The sequence below is a fragment of the Stegastes partitus genome, unplaced genomic scaffold (genome assembly GCF_000690725.1).
Source record: "Stegastes partitus isolate 25-593 unplaced genomic scaffold, Stegastes_partitus-1.0.2 Scaffold1048, whole genome shotgun sequence".
Lineage (NCBI taxonomy): Eukaryota > Metazoa > Chordata > Actinopteri > Pomacentridae > Stegastes > Stegastes partitus.
This window is the reverse complement of record NW_007578779.1, coordinates 232,995-254,179: the sequence shown is the minus strand read 5'-3', so window position 1 is coordinate 254,179 and position 21,185 is coordinate 232,995. Positions and strand designations below refer to the sequence as shown.

The 21,185-nt window shown below is 41.0% G+C and overlaps 1 protein-coding gene across 1 annotated transcript in view; it reads right to left on the bottom strand.

The window, feature by feature from the left end:
• Positions 1-14,130: 14,130 nt before the first annotated feature.
• The window catches only part of qdpra (quinoid dihydropteridine reductase a), a 14,426-nt gene continuing 7,371 nt past the window's right edge, over positions 14,131-21,185 (bottom strand). The window contains exons 5-7 of the mRNA XM_008295452.1: positions 20,466-20,574; positions 17,736-17,819; positions 14,131-15,263 (exon numbers count right to left, since the gene is read on the bottom strand). Coding sequence (XP_008293674.1) covers positions 15,161-15,263; positions 17,736-17,819; positions 20,466-20,574 — 296 coding nt within the window. The 3' untranslated portion in view covers positions 14,131-15,160. The remainder of the gene's footprint in view (positions 15,264-17,735; positions 17,820-20,465; positions 20,575-21,185) is intronic.

The window sequence follows — 21,185 nt, the reverse complement described above, 5'->3', positions numbered from 1 at the left end:
TTATTGCCAAGTAATTTTTACATCACCAGGAATTTGACTTGGTCCATTGGTGCAAAGAAGCAGAAGAAAATATGCATGTGCACAGTTTTACTACATCACGCTTGCATCAGTGCAACAACGTGACTGACTGGATGTTTTCTGGTTCGACTGTTATAAAGCAGATGATTGATTTATTGGAGGGAGAGGTGGAAGCTACAGGAGTCATCTTTGCCATTATGGAATTCTTCCAAAGGTTTCTATTCAGGATTCTTTCAGTGGTGTGTCTCTCCCTTATTAAGTCTTTGTTTGAGACTCAGGCTTAAAGATGCATGACAGAGTACTTGCTGAGAATTAAACAAATCTAAATACCTTTTTTATAATATTTGTATAGATCTCACATTATGTGTCATTGCAATATTTCTAGATATGCTGAGCTTTGTTCATTTATGACAAGTCGGAGCATCATTCAAGACAGCCTGAAAACATTTTTACCAGCCAAAGTTCCTGATTTAAAGTAGACCCACATTTAATTACATTCTGAATAATGCAGCTCAGACACAAAAAGCACTGCTCAGGTAGAATTATCTGTGCCCTACGATCAAGATATGTATCTCCACTGATTCAAGACAGCTTCACTTACGTTATATTTATCCTATATTAATCCTAATTGCAATTAAATAAGTGTTTCATTCTTCACAATGAAGATATTTAAGTAAACTATCTTTCACTTTCAGTATGTTGGTATGATCTCCAACTGTCTCTGACTCGCTGAGTTGTGCCAATGTTGAGTCCCTCACATGTCTCACAACATGCCTCGAATGCTTATCCATGAGGTGTAGCTCTCACTCACCAAAACTTTCAGGAATGTTGAACCGTAGTCATTGCTTTTCTTCAAGGTTTTTCAGATGACATCTTTGGCCATGGCTGCAGTGAAAAACAACAATCATGTCTGCTTTGCAGGGCCCGGGTCCATTGCAGCGGCTTGCATCATGGTCGGGTCATACACCACTGATTTGTTTTAGTCACAATTGTAGGTCTGAAAATTAGATTCTGACAGAATTTCATATATCGCTTCTCCCTTTCTGTGAATGGTCAAATGAAAATAATTCTAATGCGGATGTAGATAAAAGGTCTCTAATTTTTTTTTTTAAATTAAGGTTGTTAGCAGTCAGATATTTTTTTGGTGTTATATTCACATGGAAACCCCAAATGCACTTCCTCTCCAATAAATGAAACTATAGCCTGACTAAATCTTTTGCTATAAATATGCATATCCAAATTTATATTACCTACAATTAGCTCAATGACAAATTTAACTCTAAATTAAATCTAAGTCAAGTGTATTCTTACAATGGACATGGATCTGTTCTTCTATTTTACTGTTAAGGTGCAATTTCTCACCTACAGGATTCTTGTTCAGCACATTGAAGCTGAATATATATAATCTTTTTACTTTTACAAGCACTGCGACTAAGTAGTTTAGAACTATGCAATTACTTCTCAGGCTCCCATATGGAGGGGGAGGGGGCCACTAATGCTTGTGATTTAGCTCTCATGTACAGAATTTCCCTGCAAGACATTTTATAGAAACACCCACAACAGTGACACATAAAAGCTTAGAATTTGCCAGACTTGCTGCTGTCACAATCCCTCGTTTCAGCGTTGCTTTTTAAAGTGTTGACACAACCATAGTTATCTGACTACATTTGCTGAAATGCTAGTCATACAGCTAAATAGCTAACGCTGCATTCACGTTGCGTGGGAGGAAGGTAATAGTGTAATACTGCTCTGCGTACGACAATTCAAGATAGGAGCTGCCAGCTGCTTCTTGTGCTGCTGCAAAAGTTCTGTGTGCAACATTTAGAACCAACAGATGTCACTCGAGCTCCAAAATCTTAGACCAGAACAAAGGGGCAGGTCAGCCGCACAAACCCCGTCGCAAAGGTGATGTACTGGAGCATCAACAAAAGCCAAGGGTAGCACTGTCAAATAGGCAAATGCCTGAAGCAAGTTGTTGTCAAATCAGCTGGCGCTATCTTCACCCGTCACTTCTTCTGTCTGCTCGTGTCTGCTCCGCTCCCTGTGTGTCTGTTTCCATGTTCCATTGGACCGGAGCAGAACCGACACAAGCAGAGAAGAGAGCATGTGAACATAAATTACCTAAATTAAATTAATGTTTTCAACTATTTGAATTGTTAGGACACCGCCTAGATGCTGGATTGTGCTTTCACTTTTCCACTGGCATGTGGGAGGTCACTCTCTGTTTGCAAGTGCAGGGAGGACCAGCAGTTTCAAAGGGAGGGACTTACATGCACTAATGTGCACTAACAAGCATGTGCAGCCACACTAGCTCCCAAAACATAGAACAGAGAAGCAGTGACTTCATTCTCTTCAAACCATCACTCCACTATATATGGGCAGCTGTGGCTCAGGTGGCAGAGCGGGTTGTCCTCCAATCACAAGGCTGGCAGTTTGATCCCCCGCTCCTTCACGGTCGAAGTGTCCTTGGGCAAGACACTGAACCCGAAGTTGCTCCCAATGGCAGGCAGCACCTTGAATGGCAGCTCTGTCGCCATTGGTGTATGAATGGGTGAATGAGAAACACATTGTAAAGCGCTGTATAAGTGCAGACCATCACTATATCTTTACATACAGCAAATAGTTGTTTGGCGCGATGTTAATGCCATATTTAGGTTTCAAAATCTTGCGTATTGCAGATTTAACCAATAAACATCACATCAGATGATGTCATTCTACCAAGCAAGCAAACTGTTTGATAAAAACACTATTAATGGCTCCTATATAGTCATTTAAACATAATGTAATGAGTGAGTGACAGCTATTTTACTACAGAGTTGAAAGCAGGAAGCTTAAAAGTATCCTGCTAGTTCAATATAATAATACTCTATTACATCTCTGTCTATTTTTTTTCACGGAAGGTTGATTTGTAATGTTAATATCCTAATTTTTGCCAGTATTTTCCACACTTTCTCGTGCAAAATGTGTTACACTGAGCATTCAGAAAAATTCTACCTATTCAGTCACTGTTGCATATTTTGACCATGTACAAGTGGGCAGTTGGTAATTACAGTAACATGGCATGAATGCATGATAACATTGCAAGCTGCATTATGATATTTTATGAAAAGAGCTCTCAACACATCAGGTATCACGGTTAAGGTCTGACTATACTCTCATTTTTCATGTCAGTGCAGTTTTAAAGACCTGTGACAGACACATTTAAGAATTTATTCGTCAGTTTTAGGCACAATTCAGTTTGCATAAATTAATTAGAATTTTTAAGGACACCTTGCACAGTGTCGATGAAAATGAAAAACTCTACAACAACTAAGTACAGGGAGGGCGGGGCACGTAGTCATAGGCCAATGTCGTTTTCACTTGCACTGAGTAATTAAACAGATTATTCACGCGTCTTTCAAAGAAATCATGACGAGTCAGAAATAAAATGCGGATATCTTAAAATTTAAGTTCCAACTTGTGCCCCAGTGATGTTTATTATTCAATAATTACTTGAAAATGTCAAGGTTCCACACGGCAGATGTGTAATTATTTTGTCAACAGAGGTCTCACATTAGCTGTCACCTTTTAAAAGCCACACTCATTTGTTGTAAATCTGCTGTTAATCATTTACTAAGTGTAGGCGTGTGGTTTTAAAAATGCATGTATTCGAAACAAAGTCTTCACTTATAGTAACAAGAAAAGAAAAAGCGACATACAAAAGACATAAAATACCCCCCTCTCTTTTCTTTCTTTTTCTTTTTACTGAACTTAGACTCAGGATGTAAATGAGAAACAGATGTGTGGGAGGGTGGTGGGGGGGGCAGTGAGGAGACTATGTTTCCACAAAGACCTTAGGCCCAGAAGAACCAGAAAATCCCAAACTCGGATCACTTTAGGCTGGTTTCTCTGCATGAGGCGCCACCCTGGGAAATCAACAGGGGAAAGCAGAGACAGAAGCAGAGAAGCTGACGGACGGGCATGTGGACAGATGTGCGTACAGTAGACAGATAGAGAGGAGTGTGTATAATCCGCCCTGAGAGAGGACCGCACCACTCCCAAGAGGCTTATCTTGGTCAGATCCTGTTGCTTGTATGGAAACTCTCAATTCGGTCGCATCGTTGGTCCAATGTATGGTAGAATCCCCACCACACACACACACACACACGCACACACACACACACACACACACACACACACCCTCCCACCCCCACTGACCTGGATTTGACTGGCTGCTGCCTGCAGTATCCGCCCACATCGACTTCGACGGGCCTACTGGCTGTTCTAGCTGAGAGCGAAATAACTCTCTCACTGATATATATTTATACATTTTCCCCTCATTCCAAGGTCTATTTAGTAGCTGTTTCTGGAACTTTCAACTTTATCTCAAGGTCCTCATCAGCACACTGAGTTTGCTCAGTTGCCCTGCAGCTGTATTTTCATTTAAAATTTAGAATATTCTCAGCAATTATGAATAATACTCGGACATGAGAAATTTAGGGAATTCAATTTGTAATGCATGTGTTTAATAGAATATTGCAGATATTTTGAATTTAATAAATACAGTTTAGGTGTGAAGCTAATTTTAAATAAAACTAGCCTTAGTGCAGGTTACATATAACAACAATATGTCAAAGATCTATCTATCTATCTATCTATCTATCTATCTATCTATCAGTAAATGCATTAAGAACCTTTTCGAGTGGAAGAGGTTGCATGTTGACACCATCTCCAGGGAGATGTTGTAAACATCGAGCAGGCAATTATTCTCTTTACAGCATTACACTTACATCATATACAACTGGATCATGTCATAGAGTTTCTCCTCGTGTCCTCGCAGACCCGCGATGATCCCTAATTTGAAAACAAATGCCTCGCCTGCTTTGTAACCGAGTAAAAACAACCAGGGACAAGAACCTGTCAGATATTCCTGGTCCCAGAAGTGACAGATGTGATTAGGTGGGTCATATGTGATGCCGGCCCTCCGCAGCCTCTCCCACCCTCGCTGCAGGTTTAATAACGAGCCTATTACCTTTAATGGCAGCCTGCCTTCATCCCCTCTGATGTCCCTGGTTTCATCGCTTTAGTCGGGTTTGGCCAGCGGCATTTACATGGGCATTTATCCAAAGATGCTCAAACTAATCCATTACTAGATCAACAACGTTACAAGCAATGAGAATGCAGCAGGCCCCAGCATGAGTTGTTTGGTAAAAAGAGAGAAGAAGTGAGTGTTGGCCCCGGGGACCAGGCTCTGGGCCCTGATGACACATGGGTTCAGGGTGAGGTTGGGGATGGTGTGAGGGTGTGAGGGTGGGTGCTGGGTGACTAATAAGGGAGTTTCCAAGGGGCGGATTCCTCCTAGAATTCTCTTTTGCCCCCACAATCAATTACATGTCAGTTTTGGCTACTGATCAACTGCTCAGTAAATGAGATCACAAAAAAAAAAGTACCCATTACAAGTTCAGCGACTCCACAGTGACATCTTTATTTACAGCTAAACATCTAAAGCTGTTCTATTTACCATAACATAAATCAGATAATTAGTGTGGGGCAGATGTTTAGTGTAATTATAACTACTTATAAGTACCGAAAAACAACCAGTGATGGTAGCATCAACAAACACTGGAACTGAGAGCGTGCAGAGAAGTCACAATAGAGAGCGGATTTAGTGGGCAAACGGTTAAAAGTAGGAAAGTGTGTCAGCATCGACAACGCAACGTGTGCAGGCTCAACAGTGACATCACAAGAAAGAAAAGCGAATTCTCTCAAACACATCATGTTATAACTTCGTTTGATGCTTGACACAAAAGGAACACTCACAAGGTTCTCATTGTCTGTGACCAATCTACAAGAGAATCTGTCTGTTAGAACATCGTTTACTCTGATTTAAGGGTTCTTGAATACAAGTTTAAAAGAAATAATAATAAAAGAAAGAACGTGTCAACATGCAGTCATGTGCAAAGAACAGGAGAGAAACATGGAAAAACAAGATCTGGTTGCAAAAAGGAACACAATGTCAGCGTATGGAAATATTTTGGCTACAGGAATGATAATGTCGACCAAAAACAGGTTCTCCGTCAACAGTGTCTTGCAATTGTTGCTACTACACAAGGAAAGATGACACATTTTTGGCGAGTGCAAAGCCAGATCTGAATGCCATCCAAAAAAACCAAAAAAAACATCTTCAGTGCCACCATTGTCACACGTTCTCAGATGGTAAAGGTCTTAAACGTCTTTATTTGAGTTTTTTTTTTTAGTTATTTTTCATGCAGATGCACTCCCACATAAAATCACCCCAATAATTCTGGAATGATTAATTTTTTCCAGATAGAGTTCAACGAGTCATCTGGTGAAAATGTCTGTATTTTTTTTATATGCGTCGCAGGAAAACAAAATGCTATTTTTTCTCCCCCAAAAGCGTGCAGCCTTTGTTTAAACGTCTATTTCTTGTACTTCAAGTAGCAGAAATATAAATGACACAGTGACCACGTGATAAAAAAAAGAAAAAGACAGACTTACACACGACACTGCCAGCGTCACTCTGTATGAAGAAACTATATCAATTATAAAATGATCAATAACATTAACTAACTAACTAATACACTGATGGGTGGTGCCAATCACATCAGATAAAAAATAGACTGATCCACTGGTTCAGGCTGTAAATTATATGATTTTTTAAACGATTAATCAACAATTAAATCAATATTTTTTAACTGACTTCCAACAAACTGTAGATTCAGACTGTTTGAGGAAAATTGGGGCATTTGGGTAAATAATAATAATAATAATAATAATAAAAAAAAGTATTGTTGACTATATATATCCCAGGCATTGTTAGAGTGTTAGTCTTAACTGAGGATAACGACAAAATCAAACTTTGAGCACTTTGCAGAAAGATGCACAAAGTGACAGTGCCAGGGAAATAATAGCAATTAGGCGTTTTAGTTCAGAACAAAAGTTTCAAGAACACATCTCTGCGGATAAATAAACAATTTCTGAAACGCAACTTCACTCTGACAGCCACGGAGATGTATTGTGGGAACGGAGAACAAAAACCAGCAGGGTGGTGTACTAATAGAGCTACATGACAGCAACATGTGTGAACAGCAAACTGTAAAAAATACATGAAAACTGCGAAAGCTATCTTCAATCAGTAAATAGCGGCGGACTTTACTTTTCTACCAATGGTAAAAACCTGCTAAAGAAAAAGAAGCAACCCACCATCATACTGCTGTTATAAACACACTCTCTATCACACCATGTCCCTCTGAGAGGACAGTAAATTATGTCAAAAACTGCCACCGAATATTCCGAGACAGAGAACAGTAATATGTATAGTAGAGGTTTGACAGAAAGTATGTGCAAAGCAAGCCACCGCTGTCAGCTTGTCGTTCCTGTGAAAGTGACATGTCTGACAGGCCAGGAAAACATGTTCCCACATAACTTCAGTGTAATCACAAATCAAAAGCTTCTGTTGTTCCTGCCCATGTGTGTGTGTGTGTGTGATTACATTTTATATTTTCAGCAACAACATTGCGCTCTTTTTCCCATTTCTGCCACAGTTCCTCTTTTATGTCGAGTAATTTCACACATTTCATTATTGTGAGCATTGAAAGAATATCTGGAGCAGGTCTTCATCGGCCCATCATTTATTCATTGACATGGATTTTTCAAGCAGTGGCTCACCTCTCACTGAGCAGATGTTGAGTACCATCTCGAGCTGCCTTGATCTTAAGAGACACTGGACCTGATGCTGAAAAAAAAATAAATTCTCTATCCACGTCGACCCTGCGCTGTGAGTTACTGGCTTGAGGGGCATTTAATTAAATCAAAAACTTATCACTCACGTTTTAATTATGCTGCCATACACCTCAGGTTCACTTATGACTTAGTGCCATCTAGAGGCCGAGCTGCGTGGAACCGAAACACTGATTTTTATCGGAGAAAGCAGCAGCAGGGTTCATTACAAACCTGCATTTCTTTAGGTTTTAGGAGAAAGAGATTGATCGCAAAAGAAAGGATATAAATGGAAACATACACGATTTCTTACTAGATTTACATTGTTTCTGTGTGTGTTGTTCATCTTTGGAACAATTCTGTTTATAATATGGCATTTTAATATATATATAAATATAAATATAAACGCAGAAAAGCATTTATGACTTTTAAACATCTCATTCCACTCAGAAATGCACAGAGGATGTAGTTTTCAGGGGAGCAGGAGGCATCTTGTATCTGAACTTTTGTAATGCAAAATATCAGAGATTCTGGATTTTACAAGAAAGACGTAAGATTAGATTAAATTTCAAGAGTTTTTTAATGAGGTGGTAGGAAATGACATATCAAGCTCATGATATCATCAAGAATATTTTAAGGAGTATCTTTTTTTCTGTATTTGTGCATCATTTATCATGTCTATTTATTGCAATCCTGTTTGTCTTACTGTTTTGGGGGGAGAGAGGTCTTTGCACAAGCTTCCTAACCTCTCCTGCTCTCACTTTTGTTCACTTTTGATTTGTGTATATTTGATTATACTACATATAGTTGCAGTATACGTGTGTACCATAGAAGTTTGTCTGTGCATGAGAATGTAAATGTGCAAAAAAAAGTAGCATACAAACAAATAAAAAGCATCCAAGTAAAAGCGGGCACACAAACAACCCGCATGAACGTAATGGAACATTAAATTCAGTTATTGGATTATTGTTTCTCATGCATTAGTGTGGAAATGGAAATAGTTGGAGGTAATACAGTCGATGGCAGTCTGTGTCATGTTTCTTAAGTTCACAAGTTTTGTTTGTCAAATGTTGTTCAGCAAAAGAGTTGTCAGATAAACATGCTTTGACTTTCTATGACTCATTATCGAATTAGATCATTGTAGATTGTATTGCACAGATTCATGAGCTTCTGAACAGCCTTTTAATTAACACATCCAATATGAAACTTAAGTTCTTAGATCGTCTGCTTTGTAGTGTGCAGTACCTATACATGTGGGGTAAAAAGCACATTTCCCTCTAAAGTGTAGTGAAGCAGAAGTATAAAGTGAAATATAATAGAAGTACAGTTACATCCAAACAAAACCTGAGTCTTAAATTGTTAAAGGCACAAGTGTGTGCTGTACTAAAGCATTATTTAATGCTGACCCTTGCATAATGCACTAATGTGGCAGTTCTGTGCGCAGGATGAAAACATGGATGGCACCTCTGTGATCCTGTCTCTGAACTGTTCCTGTCTGATCCAGTTTCTAGTTTGTTGTTTTAGATCCTCGGTTAAAAAAACAGCCGCGACTATGAGAACAGGCAGTCAGGAAGCCGAGAGGCGGTTCCTGGGTTTTGGGTGACTTACTCTCACGCAACACATGTGGCGGCTGGTCCTCGGGAGGCAGAGGGGTCCTCCCCTGCAGGTCAGGTTACCCAGAGCAGCCAAGGGCTAACCACTACCATCTGGCCTCACCTTCCATGTTCATTGCCGCTCCAGGTCTCAATGGCTTCCACATGGCGCCCCGCCATCTCAGACATAACCTCTGCAACACACAGAAATACACATTAGTAGAGCTGACATGCACACAGAAATACACAAAGTCATGTACATGTATGTGTGCACATCTGTACACGTATGAACACATAAGAAATAAGAGTAAACTTTAATCACATGGCAGTGAGTCACAGCATAACACATAATACTAGGTTGGAAGATCAAGAAAATGCAAAAAACAGGTGACTTTTAAGATTTAGCTTTATCAATATATGCATATACACAGAAGTACACACACAATGCAAACGCACTTCTCCACTCACTACGCTGGCATGCACCCAAAAACTGCACACATGCACACGTGTTAATGCCAACGCGCTGTGAAAGCAGCAGGCACACACAAACTGCATGCATGTACGTGCGCATGCTTCCACAGGCGCACAGATACGCTCACACAACTGCAGGGGTTTGAGGGCGGGGGATGGGGAGCGAGGGGCTTTAATCAGGAAATTCACCTCCAGGGGTTTCATCTAAGCAGGACTGGACGCTGCTCTTCTCCCTGCTTCGCACAATGAATTGAATCACTGAGACAGCCTGCGCTTGAAAGCCTCAATCCACTGTCAATAAAGCTAATGCTATCACAGGTTCTCTGTGTGCAGTGTAATCTATTATATGGTTTCATATGCAGCATGTGTGGACACAAATTCAGCTGCAGTTGAGTTGAAAACTACCATTATTCTTGAGTCAAAGAAATCAGCATAAATAGGAGTTTTTAAAGGCATTGTGATGATATTAGTTTAAAGGCAGGTTTTACATCACATGGAGCAAAAAAATATATAATAAATAGAAACTGAGAGCAGATAATGATGATGTGCAATAGGTCGTAGGTTGGTTTGACTTCAAATTAGCCTCAGTTTACTCTCATTTCATATTGAACTTCGCGGTTTACGGACGCCAAACCCCCTGTTACATGATCAAGCACAAACCTCACTTTTGCCGCCTGCATGCAGAGCAGAATTGAACTTTTGTTTCTGTGCTTCACTTTAGAAAACCAACCAAGTGGCACATTTTTCTTTGGAATTTATTTTTTTTTTGTTGATAATGAGTTTCTGGAGGTGACGTGCTTTTCTTTGTCCGTTCAAACGAGGTGGGTGTCACTGCTCATGTTATAAATACCCGGCCCAATTTAGTCAGGGAGATTAAAGCTTTTTAGTGTTCAGTTTCCATCCAAACACTACAGCCATTGTGGTCCCACATCAACTGGATGTAAATTCACCTGTTTTCCCGCCGCTGAACAGGAACGCTTTTTTGTTTAACATCTCATGGTTTAGGCATTAAGCATTCAAAATAATGAGTGGTAAAAAAAAAAAGAGACTGTTTTAATTAAAGAGCAGGGAAAAGAAGACACAGTAATGCCCATTTCCCTCTAACTGTAATACCTTTTCCTAATATTTCTTCTTGATAATAACCACTTATATAATAATAAAACATGCAAGGGTAAGTGAGGGCATGTGTATTATCTTTTAATTATTTGACCTTTATTCTATACGTACATCAGGAAGGTTAAATGGATGTATGGATGGATGATCATAATCACTGAATAATGGCCCAAAAGGAGCCATAAATCATAAGGTATACACACGTGTTAAAAGATGGTCATCGCACTGAGGTGAGGAACACGATAAGGTAAATGTAGATAATTCTAACAGCTGCGCTTGCTGCTGAATATGTAAAGATCTTCCTCTGGTAACCATCTGAAAGCTGTTGGGTTGAACTGCTCGTTTGGCATGGAAGAAGGAAATGTACTCATATAAAAACATCATGGACTTTAATGCACATGTGTGGGGTGGTGGGTCATTATGAGAGAAGGACTCTATCAATGTATTGACAGACTGGTTTTAACAGGGGTGGACAATCCTGGTCCTCGAGGGCCACAATCCTGCATGTTTTAGATGTTTCCATCTTCCAACACACCTGATTCAAATGATCAGCTCATCATCAAGCTCTGCAGAAGCCTGATAGCAATCCTTTGAATCAGGTGTGTTGGAAGAGGGAAACATCTAAAACATGCAGGACTGTGGCCCTCGAATCAGGATTGCCCACCCCTGGGTTATAGGAAGGGTATGTACACTTGGTCATCTGGTTGTTCTAACAATGAAAGTCAGAAAAAAAACATCTCTTTGCACCAAAGTTACATATTTAAAAAATGTTTTCCTATTGCTTTAAATAGCTTCAGATATTTTATTTACCTTTATTTAACCAGGAAGTCCCACTGAGATTAGATATCTCTTTTACAAGGCAGACCTGGCCAAGGCAGCAGCCATACAAAGTCAACAAAACTACTATAAAACAGACACATGATACACAGATGAATAATAAACAGTAAAACAGATCGATATAGGTGACTGCTTCCTTTAGAATCTGCAGATCTATAAAGTCCCCACCTCTCTCTCTCTCTTCACTCACCCCACTTGCTTCAGCTCGAGCACACCAGCTCACCTATGACTCTGCTTTAAAGCTACCCTACGCTACACAATGTCAAGTTGTAATATTGGTGTAATTTAGCCACACTGTACATGTCGGAACCGGAAACTGGTGCGGGGCAGTTTCCAGGTAGACATGCTGAGCCATGATGTCGACTACTTATTTGGCTCATGATAAGCCATCCAGCACATGTTAACAAGGTGAAAGATTTTCACCGGAGGGCTTCTGTAAGTATCCAGAATAGTTAGCATATATTGATATAAACCAATAATGAGGCATGCTGGGATGGAAGATGCACATTTCTGGTTCCTACTTTGCATTGTTCCATTACTGGTCCTCTTGACCTTATCTGACTTTGTTGGCTGTGTGCACAAACAAGGCAACCATTGTTCCCAAATTACATCGGTTGTCCTGCATTTACAAACAATCCACGAGAGTCCAAGGATCTGATGTAAAAAACGTACTGCCGCAGCTTGAGGGAAGAGTGCCCCGGATAAATTCTGTTTAGCACACCGCTGCACCTGTGACACACAAATAATTTGCCTCTCATAGGTTTACATTGCGCAAAACAATAGCATCTGTGGCGCTGGGTGACAACTTATCTGCCCCAGCTGAAACAGGAACAACATGCTCCGTCTCAGCGGTAATCTTTGATCAGCTGAAACGCTTTCTGTGATAAACATTGACTCGATCCCCATGGGCAATCACTCTATAGTGCTGGCATCATGGGAGGTAATGTATGCATAGACGTGTTGAATTCGCCTCGGGCCCTCACACACACACACACACACACACACACATGCGTACACACAGTGAGATGAATTGCAACGCCACCTAGAATAAATACATATCAGCTACAGTGAGCTGGGGCGCTTTGCTCTTTCCTATTAATCCTCAGCATGGTGATTTATTGCAGTGTGCTTGTCAACAGCCATATAGTCCCCTGGAACTGTGGCCAGCCGGGAGAAATAGTAGAGTTTAAGACTAAGGCCCAGCAGCTGCCCCGTAGTCTATTTATGTGCATTCTGGTCCACGCTGAGGGCGGATATATGGGCTGGTTGAACAACAACAATATTTTGTGCGGAAGAGGAACGGGCCTGTAAAATAATCTATTCGTCATAATCCAAGTTTTAAATTGATGTCTTCCCAGATGTCACTGCTGTAGAGATTTGCATTTGCCAAGGTGAAAGGCCTGGATGCTCAGCAATCAGTTCTGCACAGGAGAGTGAATGCTAAAGGGCCCTTCTGTAAGTTATTTTTATACAGTGTATGCACAGCAGTGCATATTCAGCTCTGGGTGTTAACTCATCCATTTGATTAATATGACTCCACCTGAAAAACTGAGTGGCAGCGAAGCAGCGGTACCCTTATTAAAGAGCACCATCTAGTGGGCGCTTCTATACTGAGCTACTCTGGTGATATATATATATTTTTTTTTTCTGTCGTCAACAAATCCCACGACAAATCCAAAGCCCACAGGGAATTGAGCCTATTATCAAGTATTGTCTGGGTCCTGACTACAAAGGCCTGATCAGACACGAAGGAAGCAAGATTAGAGTTCACATGGCAATCAAAACTAGGCTTGTTTTCTTCTGTGACACTGTGATTTCTACAAGGCTTCTTTTTATTTGAAGACAGGGAGGCTACAAATGAAGAAATTAGTCCGGAGTTTAATTAGTTTAACTTCATTATTTTATTAACTTTAATTATTTTCAAATCAAAAGGACAAAGAGATCTAAGCACCATCCTCATTTTAAAAAATAGGTGAAATTATACTTTTGAAGAATTTGACTTTGAAGACATAAAAATAAAAATTTAAAAAACCTACCAGTGATCCAAATCTGTTGCTGAAAATAGCTCCATAAAAAAAAAAAAAATCACATTTACCTCTATTCATGTAAGAAACATTTGCTAAAGCCCCAAGCTGTGTAAGGAGAAGTACATAGCACTTACATATATGCCAGCGCTGCTTCCTATATGACGTCCATAAACTGTCTGAATATTGAAAACAAGTATAGAGGATGAGCAATTTCTATTTTTCAGTTTCCAGGAATGTTTTTTTTCCTTATATATATCGCTACATTCTAATTCATACCCAACTGTGTAATGCACAAAGTCCTAATCTAACCAATATCTATCCTGGGTAGTCACTAAATGGACCGGAGACTGTCAATCATTTATTTGCACTCATTTTATTGTGAATTTTGACACAGAATACACAACTTAAAAACTCACAACAGGAACAGAGCACCTTCTTCGTACCGCGGACACCAAGGACACTTGATAGCTACAAACAGAAAATAAGGCCACTCCACTTTAAAGCGTGTTGTCCGTTTGAGAGAAGACAGCGGCTTACGTCGACTTTATGTTTCCTCAGTGGCAGAGGACCTCTGGGGGAACATTGAACAGCAGAAACTAAAAAAAACATCTCACACGTCACATTGGACTAGACAGGTAATGTGGTTATGAAGTTGTTTAAGAGGAATGGATAAAATCATGGGTGGCAAAACGCCTTGCTCGTTAATTTTCTGCACTTTCCCTGCCGTAATAACACTGCAATAACACTGAATGGCAATGGTTAGGCATCCCAAGCTTCAAAAATATGCATCTCTATTAGCGCCTGCTTTCACATCAGTCACACCACATGAGGCCCAAATATAGCAGTATGTACTCTGTTTCCCAATTAACACAATTTCACATCACTGATCCTGAAACTGAATGAAATACTCAAGTCTTGATGGTTCGTTGGTCAACAGTGAATTATCATTAGCGGAGATTCAACACGGTCTGATTGTGTCACAGCGGGACGGTTGCAGTGATGTACAGCTAGATGGCGCAGTGAGGCTGCATTCGGAAAGGAAGCCCCCACCCCTCCTCCCCCTCCTCTTCCTCCTCCTCCTCCTCCTCCAAAGCAAACCCATCGGGCGTCTCCTCTCCACCTCCCTCTTTTATTCAGTTCCTCTCTGTCACCATCTCTCTTCTTCACCTCTACACCTTCCAGCCCTCCTCATCACTCCTCCCATCTCTCTTACTCTTCTTCACCACATCCTCCTCCTCCTCCTCCCTGCACCAGCCTCCTTCTCTGTGGCTCTCCAACTCCTCCTCTCCCCCCCCCTGTCTCTCTGCTTCCATCCATCTTTATCTCTCCCTACCAACCAACAAACCAACCCCCATCACCGGCTCCACAGCTCCGCTCTGTCCTCTACTGAGCGGCCACAGCCTGGGTTTCACCTCCGGAGGTCAGCAGCTGCATCAGGCTTCCCGATGCTGGCCGGTTTGTGCCGGTGGACCAGTTGTAGAACATCCTGCAGAAAAATGGAAACAGTTTAAGGGATTTCATTTAAGCCCTAATGTGTTGCTGCCTTATACAGGCGTCTATAAAACCAGCACACGGAGTTAAAACTAATGCAACAATACTGCAATAATTCATGAGGGTTATAATGGGAGTTTCTGAATCAATTTTGACTTTTAGGAAGCCACAGTTTGTTTTGTGTTGTTACTTATTCAGACAAATAATCGCCCATACTGTGACTAGGCTTTTTTTAAAGTACCAACAACATCCAGGTTTTATGAATGAATTTTGGCCAGAAAGGTAAGCAGAGGTAAAGATAAGAGACAGTGACAAACTAACCGCTGCCTCCCTTCATTTCCGGTCAGCCAGGCATTTTCTATTTCTGTCCGCAGACCCTCAGCTGCTTCCTCAGGGATTATCAAAGTGGATCAAATCTTATCTAATCTCCACTGGCCTGCAGAGAGATAAACACTACAGAAACTGACACATACTCCTGTTTTAAAACGCACGCACCATGCATTCAGATGTGTTCGAATCATCTGAAAACTCACCGTTTCTAATGCACTCTAAGAAACTTTAGGTTTCGTCAGTAGGTTTATCGAAGCTAGAAATTTTCAGCATGTCGAAACGACGACGCTGGGATGTTTTGTATTAGGCTGATTTATTGTGTATTAGAGTTTTGTGTTTAATAGCGCAATATTTGATTACACCTATGTTGCAACATAACCTAACAGGATAAAGAAATCGATGACCTACATACAATCAAATAACAACACACCTAATCTAAGAACAATCCAAATCCATTTTGCCATCCTGTGGTGAAATATCAATTTTAAATACCGTTCTTTTTGCTGTTCTAAATGACATTCGTACAAGAAAACTATTATACTTCATGTCAATAAATGTAACTTGTAAATGTACGTGATGTATGAGTTTAAAGGAAACAAACCTCCCCTGAAAGATCACGAGAACAGCTTTTGGTAACACGCTTTGTATTCTGTGCTCACGTATTCCCACTCTCGTGCATAACCGGCAAATAGCGTCTCAGGTATTTCCAGTAACTCTGATAGCCGAGATGCTGCTGTGATCTAAAGCATCAAAGGTAAATGCGATGATTACGGTGCCGTTCCCTCAGAATCAAAGAGCCTCTTGGACCAAAACTGAACAATCAGAAACAGATGTAACGTCCCTGCCCACAGCTGTTTTAATAGGATGCAATGTGAATTACACACATAAAGACATGTTTGAGTGTCAGCGGGGAGCCATTTGTGATTAGAGACGTGTAGAAAAGCCGTACAGCAGCTGAACAATATCAGAAAAAAAGCATTCTATTACATCCTCAGATTCACAAGATCTAAGTGAAATCCAGTGTTTATAGGAACACATGAATGTGTATTCGGTATGGTGAATACAAGCCTTAAAGTACTACAAGGTACCACGACCTGGAACACTGTTTGGACATAAAGCACATATTTGATGTAACGTTATTTTATGTTTGCATTACGATTTAGGCTAATAAACTCTTTAGAACCCATTTCCTGTTATAATTTCAAGCCATTTTCTGTCCATTTCCTTTCACTGAAAGCAAAAGATCAGGGTTGTTTTTGAAGTAAAGGAGATCACAAGACGTATAGAGCAACATGCAGCAGGTTAACCCTCTGAACCCTAAGCAGGCACTCAGTGGTTTTTGTTCCTGTAACATTTCCTGCTCACTATGGGCTCATTTTTCACTGCAATTTGAAGTCCTGCACCTCTATGGAAACAACTATGGAAGTAGAAAGAACTCAAAAATGTTTCTTGAGCAATTGGACGCATTTAAAATGTGAGAAATCAAAGACGATATCTTGTTACCTACGTTCTTAGTTATACTTGTGTTCTATCTGCTCTGTGCTGCCGGCAGTTTAGCCAAATAGTCAGTGAGTTTTAGTCATCTGACTGTCTGACACGCCAACTGCACCTCGCAGGATGTTTTGTTTAACAGAATCTGTTTCATGTAAATGGCTTATTTCTGGCATTTTTTAAAATGACACCCTTGAAATAAAAAAAATATTTTGATGAAATATCACGATATTAAGGTTGCATTTGGTCGATGTTTCTAACAGAACTGCACATCACACATGATCATGTCGAGGGCCACTGAAAGCTGAATATCCAGTCACTTTCACCGTTTTCTGCAGATTTTGGCTCTGATCAATCGTGTCATTTTGGCAACTTTTTAAAGACAGCGCATGTCTTCCAAATCTGCAGGCGGGTTGTGGGGTTCAGAGTGAGTGGTTATAACAGATACACTAAATGAGGCTAAAATCTGATGCTTAACGATGTGACGAGATTGGAAGGAGGAATCATACTTACTTCAAATACTGCAATCCTGAAAAAAAGACGACCCTCTCATTTTAAAATATAGTCATTTCTGTTCAGAGCTCTCTACGGACTTAAAATCAGGGAAAAAAAAATCATATAAATCCTAAATCGCTGCATCACTCACTCTGCAATGTACTCCAGCGGTGTCCAGGAACTGAAGTCTGCGTCAGGCATGAACTTCCTGTTCATCGGCGTATCCAAGGTAACGCTGCCAAATGAAGCCAGATGACAATCAGGGTGAGTAGCTGCATCTGAGCAGCAGAGAGGCAGCAGCGCTGGCAGGCTGCAGTATCTCCACACATACAATCACACAGAGAGAGAGAGAGACTGTATGCAAGGTCTGTGTAAATGCAAACAAGCTACACCTTCACCTGATCCATGTGCTGTCGTGTGTTTCTGGGAGGAATCATCATGTTTGTAAGCTCTGTACATACATTTAGTTGCAAGAACACACTACTCTTTGGGAAAAGTGCAATTTTGAGCGATATAACAGGGCAATATAATTACATTTACTCATGTTCTTTATATAAAAACAAAACTGTGTTGCAGCTTTGGAGACACTAAGTTACTATAAAACCCTTAGTGCTTGAGTGAGGAAATTTGCATTGCGAAGCCTTGAAATGGGCACAGTTCCCTCAGTTTCGTCTGAAGGAAGTCCACAGTGTCAGACTTTACAAACCCATGTTCAACCACTATCTGGCTTTCGCAGGAATACACTGTATAATGCGAATTTCAACAAATGTTTGTCTATGTTGGTGCAGCAGCACAAGCAAAGCTGGGGGTTGTAGCAGAAATGCAAGTCATGGGGGTAATGCTAAACAGATGTGACAGCAAGCTGGAGAGGCAGACTCAGCCCAGCCTCATGTTGGAGGAAAATGCAGCCAAACAGAGCGCAGGACTAAGATACACCCCTGAAAAGACATTCTGAGCTTGTCACGATGACACGGCAAAAACGGCGTTTAAATTCAATAAGCCAGCAGAGGGGACAATGACGCAAAGGCGAACGTGTGATCATCATCATGTGCACGACCAGATATCTGCTGGTTGAAATGGTAACCATGTTTTATTCCTGCAGCTTATCATCTCATAGCACTTATCCATCCAACATAACAATGACTACTGAGCTAATTTTCCAGCACAATAGCTTTTATCTTCAGTTCTTCCACCAGCTGTGTTTCTTGTCGGTGTTTTTTTTTTTCCAGCAACACTGTGCAAAAAATTTATGTTACAGTAAATGTACAACACGTTTTTTTTTTTTCAACCTTAAGTACAAAACTGAATCCCATCCACGATAACTGAGACCCTGTATATTTATGCTGTTTTATATGTTTAATAATTCTGCTGGACGAGGATTCAGTTTTCCACCAATAATGATTGACACACAACATCACCTGACAAACATTGAGCTTAGTACCACTCCATCCAGGGGTTAAAAAACAAGACATTACTCGTATCTCTTTGTTACAAAGCATGATGGGACCATCCAGGATGATGCTGTGTGCAGTTAAATGAAGTCATGCTGCAGTATATCAAGCTATTGAGCTCCCATTGGTTTGTTTTTTGCACAAACTGGGTCCTCTATAGGAGGAAAACTATTGCTTAATATTCCCTGTGGTTCTTAAACTCCCTCTCTGGTGATTGATCTAATCCCTAAAAACTCCTCTCTGTTCAATCAAAATTTAATTTTTAAAATGTTTCTGTGAAAATAATCCCTTCCTGCTTTAACAGCTTAGACACAATTCCTCCCTGTTGCTTCCTCTACGATGCATGTATCTGTGAAGCTCCTGCCCCGCCCGGCTGACTGCAGCTCACCTACATCGATGCTGAAACATTAGAGAACATCAGGCACACGTCTGAGTAGGAAACTGATTCTGAAGAAGAATATTGATATGGAAAGACCCATCCGGCCAGCTGACAGGACTGGTACCTGGACTGGATTGTTATGAATCAAACCCCAGAAGTGTGAATGGCAGGAGGATTATCTTTTGTTTTAAGTTATTTTTTTGGCCTTTGTGCCTTTATGCGATGCAGTGCAGTGAGAGAGAGACAGGAAAGTGGAGAAGAACGGGGGGAGGACATGTGGGGAAAGGGCCATGAGCGGGATTCGAACTCATGACCTCCACATGGGGACTGCAGCCCTGTACGTGGGACGCCAGCTCAACCAGGTGAGCCATAGCGGCGCCCGCATCAGGATTGTCTCGACTTTACATTGTAGCCACAAGTCTGCAGAACAAACTGAAATAATAAATCTCAGAGGGGGAGGCAGAGAAAGCCTGAAGACGCCCGCAAGGACGGAGGATTCAATATTTATAAGCTTGATCCATACTAGAAAATTAACGTCAGGGTATCTCAGAGTCTGCTGCTTCGATTATGCCCCCTCTGTCTTAATCAGAGTCAACTTCCCAGAAATGCAACAATAAATCATTGCATTAGCCCTTGAACCTTTCTATTCTGTGCAAAGAATTCTAACTTGTTCTCCTGACCATTATTACAATAACTCACTTGTCAGCTTCCAACAGTCTGTGCATTGTCATGATAACACCTGCTCACAGCTCTGAGGCCTAACTGGAAGTGGCATATTAACAATTTGTTTTATGTGAAGGTTTAGCTCACCAGTTGAAACTAGTGTGAATTTAAATGCTCTCATCTGCCACCAAGAAGGGAGCAATGAACTCTCTAAATTCACACTGCAAGAATACACAGGGTCGTCATTTGATGCTCAAGAGACACACTCTGGGTCCCTTTAAGGCTGCGAGTGCCACGGGAGCAGTGCAAATCAATTAGTCCTGGACTATAAGACCTAGATGTGCATTGTGACCAAGTGTGTCTGTAATATTTTTATTGCAGTACTCACGGCAGTATGGCAACCGCAGCAGCTCCTGACGGCATCCCGCTGTTTTTTGCTGCAAGACTCTGACACAGCTGGTGGATGGCAGCTTTAGCCATACCGTAGCCTACCATGCCTGGAGATTACAGACAGAAAATGTATTTTAGTTTCCTGGAGAAAATTCAGTTTGCAAAGGCAACACAGTCCATCTTAAATGCATCACGCGCCGGAGTCTGGGAGCGGACGACATTGATTTAGTCGAGAGAGGTCAAGTGGGCCGACATCCGTGAATCTATAGACGGAGCATCTTGAGACTTTTAAAGCCGGCAGCAATAGTAGCAACATAAAACGCTGCTCAGTTCCTCACATGGTGGTACGTGTAATCAGAATAAAGCTCTGGACAGCCAGGATGCAAAAAGCCAGTCTGTTATTTTCACACTGAAATTGTACCTGAATGCAACCTTGAATAAACCGGAGGAGTGTTTTGAAGTTGCAGCATCTGGAAACAGTGAGTGTCGCCCCTCCTCAAACATCTAAACAGCCTTTCCAAAGAATGCTGAGCATCTGTTCAGCTCCCCCCCTCCTTAACCATCTTATGACAGGCTTACAAAGCCCTGACCAATGGGAACAAGGGGTGGTGGCATGACTTTACTTTTAAGAGAAAGATCAGGAGAAATTCAAAAGGAAACATGAGTTAGGAGGTACCAGTCATGCAGCTGACATGAAGGCATTGATTTGCTGTAAAAC